Source organism: Babylonia areolata, chromosome 1, assembly GCF_041734735.1.
Source record: "Babylonia areolata isolate BAREFJ2019XMU chromosome 1, ASM4173473v1, whole genome shotgun sequence".
NCBI classification, from domain to species: domain Eukaryota; kingdom Metazoa; phylum Mollusca; class Gastropoda; order Neogastropoda; family Buccinidae; genus Babylonia; species Babylonia areolata.
Window position 1 is genome coordinate 89,792,582 of NC_134876.1, and position 7,500 is coordinate 89,800,081.

The following is a 7,500-nucleotide window of genomic DNA, read 5'->3' on the forward strand; positions in this document are numbered from 1 at the left end:
CTCTCTCCCTTCTCCTCCTCTCTCCCCCTTGTTCTCCTCTCTCTCCATTCTCCCCCTCTTTCCATCCCTCTCCTTCACCTCCCTCTCTCCTTCGTGCTTTTGCACGTGTGGCATGTCCCTTCTCCTGAACGGTTTTTTTTTTTCGAACTCTGAGCGAGTTCAGGAGTCAATCTGGTTAGGAGAGAGAGATTGCTCTGGGCTGTTGAGGCCAAGCTTCGCAGAGAGACGGGTCGCCGTTCCAGCGTGCGTGCTGTAGGGCGCCGTCGATGAAGTAGTGGGGGCGTTTCCCTTTGTCACCCCTTCTTCTGTATTTGTCTGTTTCACTCTGGGCCAGTGACGTGCCTGGTGACAGGTGAGGGAGTCTGTGTTTGTTGTCGTAACATTTAGTGATGTGACTTGTGATTAAGAGTGAGATTTAGGTTGCTTGTAAGGTTAGTGTGATGTTTTTTTAGTGGATATCTTTTAAATACAGTATTCTTTTACTTCTAAATATAGGGGGGAATTAGTAAATTTGTTGTGTTTAGGTGTAACATTTTTGCCATAATAATATTCAGCTCAGATTGTTTCAAATTTGTTTTTGGAAATGTGATATAGCCTGACTGGTGCCGTTTCAATTATTCAGAACTAGTATCATTGAAACTTGAATATTGTTATTGCCTTGTTTAGCGCAATGTATATTGCTTAAGGAAGACAAGGGGGGTGGGGTATACTTTTACAACTGGTTTAAAAAAACCAGTCTACAGAGCCAATGGGGTGTTACAGGTTTTTCCGGTGTTTCTTCCCCTTCGTGCCGCTGCCTTCGACGGGTCCCCAGAACACAAGCGTGGAAACTTCCTCACTCCCGTTCCCACTCCCGCTCCCACTCCGCCCACTCCATACTTCCATCTACCCCTTTTCCACCTTTCCACTGTCCCTCTGGCCGACCAGCTTCAGCCATCAAGCCACGAGTGTCCGTTTTCGGCTGTCAGCACGAGTTTGAACTCTGGCAGTGGGGTTGAGCAGCACTGGTGCTGCAGGTTGACTGTAACTTGTAGAATTGTGCTGTGTTTAGATAAAGGTTATTTGTTTGGTTTGTAATGCCTTGTTTTGTGGCGTGTATTTATTTATGTATTTTTTGCATCACCACAGTAAAGCAACGAGCTGAACTCTGTGTCTCTGTGTTTGTGTTGTCGGGACGTTAGCTAGTCTGGGAAGGGGTGGGGGTTCATGGGCAACCCCTTACGGGTTGTGACAATGGTGGAGATGCGGGGTAACTGATAGGTTAGTTAGGAAGGTAAGGTGGGGAGGGTGTCTTTGTCCTGTTTGTCCCATCATTTGTTTCGTTGAAAACACTTCATATTTGGTTGTGGGTGCCGTAAAGATTGTGTTTGGACAAGATAGACTGGGTGTTTGTAACTCACTTGTTGTTGCTGAAGGTCGTGGTGTCCGCAGACTATTTTACGTAGGAAGAGTAGTCACTGTCGTGTGGCGGAAGTGTATTCAGACTGTATCCCTTGAAGAAACGTGGCACTATGTTGACACGGAGGCAAGCCGCTAACGCTGCCACACCAGGGCATAAGACACCAGCACCCAAACGGGATGATACGAGCCGTTCTCCAGGGACCCTTGAGAAAACAGAATTGTCTGGTTGGGTCAAAGAGCAGTTAGGCAAACAGCTTCATGGCTCGCCCGGTTCAGCAGGTAAGGGTGAGGCCAAGTCAGAGACTGCTTCCACTCAAGACCCTTATTTTAAGTTCCGGACCTTGGGCTCTGATCTAGGACTATCTGGTGAGGCTTTGGCTCGGTTCGTGATAGATGCAATCAAAGAAGAGAAAGAGGAGGCTAGGCGCCTCAGAGAAGAAGAGAAAGAGGAGGCTAGACGAATCAGAGAAGAAGAGAAAGAGGAGGCTAGACGAATCAGAGAGGAAAGGCGTATCCAAGAAGATAGGGAGGAGGCTAGACGTGCAAGGGAGGAGGACAGGTTGTTCAGAGAGAGACGGTTGGAAGAGGAGAGGCAGAGGTTTGAGAGGAAGCTCGAGCTTAAGCAAGAAGAGATGAGGCCAGGTCGGTACAGCAGCTCACCCTCACACCCTTCGACGGGAAGGACGACCTGGACTCGTTCTTAAGCCATTTTGAGAGGGTAGCTCTCCTTAACAGATGGAAACGTGAGTCTTGGGCAGCCCGTCTAGTTACCTTGCTTCAAGGCCGAGCTAGAGATGCCTGTCTACGACTCTCTGAAACTGAAATTAGGGATTACGATTCGCTGAAGGCCGCACTGTTGCGCGTCTTCCTGTTGGATGCTGATTCATACAGGAAGAAGTTTCGTTCCATGCGGAAGCAGGCCGAGGAAACTTTTGAGCAGTTCCTTGATCGCCTTAAGACGTGTCTATCTCGTTGGTGCACTGCGAGTGGACGGGACGAAAATCAAGTGGAGGACATCAAGGATCTCTTCCTCCAAGAGCAGTTCTTTGCAATCTTGACTCCCGAATTGGTTACGGAAATTCGCAAAGAAGAACCACGTAGAGTAGAAAATGTGGCCCGTATCGCAACGAAGGTCGCTCGTGCTAGGAAGGCAGGGCGTTCAGCCGAAGCAGATTTCAAGGCCTCCAAGAGGTTGGAAAGAGAACAGGACATAGTTTCCAGGCCAGTTCAGGCCAATGAGAACCTTTCAAATCAATCTGGCACCGGACAGCCAGGGGCTCAGGGAACCCACAACCCCAAGCCACCAACCTGTTTCAGGTGTGGCAACATCGGACACTTCGCTCGGGAGTGTAATCCTCCTAAGCGAGTTTCTATGGTGGTCACTCGCTTGCCTTCAAAGGAAAAATATCTCCCTCCACCCCCTACTCTGTGCGTCCCTTGCGCTTCACAAACATACTCCCCCCGTTGTGAGGTCGTAGTCAATGGAGAGACTGTCCGAGGTTTGCGCGACACTGGGGCTCACATGATTGTCGTGGCCCGTCACTTGGTTCCTCCCACTTCGTTCACGGGATCTACTGTCCGAGTCATCTTGGCAGAATCCAGATGTTCATCTTTGCTGCCGATAGCTTTGGTGAGTCTGCAGTCGCCTTTCGTTTGCGGCAGGTTTCATGTGGCCGTAATGGAGGCACCAGTTGAGGACGTCCTTATTGGGAACACGGCATGGAATGCTGATGGCACGTCCGTGGACGTTCCCGTCTACGCTGACTCCAAGATCGTGGGTACTGTGAGGAGTAGAGCCCAGCCCAAGCGTAGTTCCAAGTCTGTCCTTCCACTTCCCCCAGATAGTGTAGATGGTCACATGACTCGAGAGGAACTCATAAAGCAGCAGGGCCAAGACTCAGACTTGCGAAAGGCTAGAGAAAGTGCCGACAGGAAAACAGTTCAACGAACGGGGTCTGGAGAGGTAACCTATCGCCGTAAGCAGGGTGTGCTTGTCCGCTGTTTCAAAAACCACTGTGGAGAAGTCACACAAGTTTGCGTTCCAAAGACTCTGCGAACTTCCGTGTTGAGTCTAGGTCATGACGCCGCCATGTCTGGGCATCTCGGCATGCAACGTACTCGGGACAGAGTTTTTCCCCATTTTTATTGGCCCGGCATGTGTGCCGACATCAGGCGTTATGTCCAGTCATGCGAGAGGTGCCAGAAGGCAGTCGCTACACGAAGAGTCCCCAGAGTCCCTTTTGGGGGGATGCCTAGAGAGCTTGTAAAGGGCGGCAAGGTGTTGCTCCGTCCCAACATGCAGAACAAGCTAGAGATTATAAAACGTGCACACCGCTAAAAAGTAAAGTCTGTATTTGGCCTTTTCATTTTTGCTTTGTTTGCCACGTGTACATATTCAAGTTTTAGAAAATGTGGGGGGGTACTATCTAAACAGTTTCTACAATTTCTTTTCTTGTCCTTTTCCTCTTATTTTCAAAATGTGTATGACCTGATTGATGGAATTGTTGTGCTGGGTACACGTTGAGACAAGTTCCTTTCTGTTGAACATGTGTGTGTGTGTTTCTGGCCACAGGCGAACTATTTTTAGAATGGGGAAATTCGGGGAAAATCTGTCACTGGGGTTGGTTGAACGTTTTTGTGTGTACTCGCCGCGACATGTGGTCAAGGGTTCAAACCATGTGGTTTGAATTTAAGAAGGGGGGTATTGTCACGGCTCGTGGGCGATCTGCGTGCATGCCTGTCTACATTTTTTTTCCCCTTCTCTTTTCCCCCTTTCTCTCTCCCTTCTTTCCCCCCCCCCCTCTCTCTCTCCCTTCTCCTCCTCTCTCCCCCTTGTTCTCCTCTCTCTCCATTCTCCCCCTCTTTCCATCCCTCTCCTTCACCTCCCTCTCTCCTTCGTGCTTTTGCACGTGTGGCATGTCCCTTCTCCTGAACGGTTTTTTTTTTTTCGAACTCTGAGCGAGTTCAGGAGTCAATCTGGTTAGGAGAGAGAGATTGCTCTGGGCTGTTGAGGCCAAGCTTCGCAGAGAGACGGGTCGCCGTTCCAGCGTGCGTGCTGTAGGGCGCCGTCGATGAAGTAGTGGGGGCGTTTCCCTTTGTCACCCCTTCTTCTGTATTTGTCTGTTTCACTCTGGGCCAGTGACGTGCCTGGTGACAGGTGAGGGAGTCTGTGTTTGTTGTAACATTTAGTGATGTGACTTGTGATTAAGAGTGAGATTTAGGTTGCTTGTAAGGTTAGTGTGATGTTTTTTTAGTGGATATCTTTTAAATACAGTATTCTTTTACTTCTAAATATAGGGGGGAATTAGTAAATTTGTTGTGTTTAGGTGTAACATTTTTGCCATAATAATATTCAGCTCAGATTGTTTCAAATTTGTTTTTGGAAATGTGATATAGCCTGACTGGTGCCGTTTCAATTATTCAGAACTAGTATCATTGAAACTTGAATATTGTTATTGCCTTGTTTAGCGCAATGTATATTGCTTAAGGAAGACAAGGGGGGTGGGGTATACTTTTACAACTGGTTTAAAAAACCAGTCTACAGAGCCAATGGGGTGTTACAGGTTTTTCCGGTGTTTCTTCCCCTTCGTGCCGCTGCCTTCGACGGGTCCCCAGAACACAAGCGTGGAAACTTCCTCACTCCCGTTCCCACTCCCGCTCCCACTCCCGCTCCCACTCCATACTTCCATCTACCCCTTTTCCACCTTTCCACTGTCCCTCTGGCCGACCAGCTTCAGCCATCAAGCCACGAGTGTCCGTTTTCGGCTGTCAGCACGAGTTTGAACTCTGGCAGTGGGGTTGAGCAGCACTGGTGCTGCAGGTTGACTGTAACTTGTAGAATTGTGCTGTGTTTAGATAAAGGTTATTTTTTTGGTTTGTAATGCCTTGTTTTGTGGCGTGTATTTATTTATGTATTTTTTGCATCACCACAGTAAAGCAACGAGCTGAACTCTTCTGTGTCTCTGTGTTTGTGGGGACGTTAGCTAGTCTGGGAAGGGGTGGGGGTTCATGGGCAACCCCTTACGGGTTGTGACAGGTGTGTGTGTGTGTGTGTGTGTGTGTGTGTGTGTGTGTGTGTGTGTGTGTGCGTGTGTGCGTGCATTTTACTGATATATATATACGATTTATTCTCTGGATGTTTTCATAAAAGTATTATTTTACAATACCTTATGGTCTTAACGTGTGTACGTGTGTGTGTGTGTGTGTGTGTGTGTGTGTGTGTGTGTGTGTGTGTGTGTGTGTGTGTGTGTGTGTGTGTGTGCGTGCATTTTACTGATATATATATATATATATATATATATATATATATATATATATATATATATATATACGATTTATTCTCTGGATGTTTTTATAAAAGTATTGTTTTACAATACCTTATGGTCTTAACGTGTGTGCGCGCGCACTTTTTATTTGTTGGATGTTTTCATTTGTAAATATCGTTGTGCAATACCCTATTGTTTTAACATGAGTATGTGTGTGTGGAGGGGGGGGGGTTAGTCTATCGTCAGCTATTGGGAATTCTTATTTGACCAAGTTTTAATGTCTTTTTATGTTGCGCATGATCATTTTATGCTGGTGTTTACAACGAGCCTGTGATTGCACAACTTAATTTCCATGTGGATTAATCAAGCTGTTTTTGATTGATTTGATTGATTGATTTCTGAAGAGAACTGATACGCCTCGGAGATAATCGTGGAACCTTGACTTACTCGCAAGAATTAAAACCATTGTATCTGTTTTGTTGTTTAAATGTATGAAGGATCCACAATAAAACTTTTAAAAAAAAAAACAAGAAAGAACAAGGAAAACCAGAGGAAGCATATGAAAACAAATCCAAAAACTGTTTAACCCTTTCACCGCCAGTCAATTTAGAGTGCAAAATTCCCCTGTGCTACAAACACAGAAAATATAGAATCTAAGAATAGCTGGGGATTCCCCTCCTGTGATATGTAGAAAATATGGCCTATCCTACCACCGAACATAAAAGAGCAGTAGGTTCATGGATAACAGACCCATGATCTGGTCACCCTTCAGTGACATGGGTCCACTACCTAGCTGCTGCATAAACACGAATTTGGCAGTGTGAGGTTTAATTCGTACTTACACGTGCAAGCGCCTATTCGAATGTTTTGTTGATTAACCCTTTGACTGCTAAACTTTGGTGAAATGGGATCAGTGTGGCATAAGCTTGGCGTACAGTTATTACCTGTGGTGTACATTTCAATGATGTGACTAATGTTACTACAACAAAGGTAATGCATGTAACGCCTTCGAGGAAGAAATCCAAAGAATCCCGACTGTCACCCTGACGATCTGTTAGCTCTCTGTCTAACCTCACTGAGGTGGCAGCCCTTTGGCATGGCCAATGACAGGCACTGAGCGGCAGTCGAGGGGTTAAATGTTCTAACTGAGGATCATCAGTCCACACAGCTACTGCTCTCACCTCCCCGTCAGGCGGCATGTTGGAGAGGGGGGTGTACTCAGGTCGGTGGATGAGGGTGATGGTGAACTCCGATTTCAGACTGGGCTCGTCCATACAGGGGAAGGCTCGCCGGGCGCTCACCGGTTCGAATTTCGAGGTGGCCAGGTACCTGTAGCAAAAAACAACAACATGGCCAAGTACCTGTAGCAAAAAACAACAACATGGCCAAGTACCTGTAGCAAAAACAACAACATGGCCAAGTACCTGTAGCAAAAAACAACAACATGGCCAAGTACCTGTAGCAAAAAAAAACAACATGGCCAAGTACCTGTAGCAAAAACAACATGGCCAAGTACCTGTAGCAAAAAAACAACAACATGGCCAAGTACCTGTAGCAAAAACAACAACATGGCCAAGTACCTGTAGCAAAAACAACAACATGGCCAAGTACCTGTAGCAAAAACAACAACACGGCCAAGTGCCTGTAGCAAAAACAACATGGCCAAGTTCATGTAGCAAACACAACAACATGGCCAAGTACCTGTAGCAAAGACAACAACACGGCCAAGTACCTGTAGCAAAAACAACAACATGGCCAAGTACCTGTAGCAAAAACGACAACACGGCCAAGTGCCTGAAGCAAAAACAACAACATAGTCAAGTACCTGTATCAA

At 46.7% G+C, this 7,500-nt stretch overlaps 1 protein-coding gene across 2 annotated transcripts in view; it reads right to left on the reverse strand.

Annotated features, from left to right (window-relative positions):
• LOC143288958 (glutamyl aminopeptidase-like) overlaps nucleotides 1–7,500 on the reverse strand; it is a 77,772-nt gene that overhangs the window by 36,518 nt on the left and 33,754 nt on the right. For both annotated transcript variants that reach the window (XM_076597664.1, XM_076597657.1), the window contains exon 3: nucleotides 6,848–6,995. In XM_076597664.1, the coding sequence (XP_076453779.1) occupies nucleotides 6,848–6,995 (148 nt within the window). The remainder of the gene's footprint in view (nucleotides 1–6,847; nucleotides 6,996–7,500) is intronic.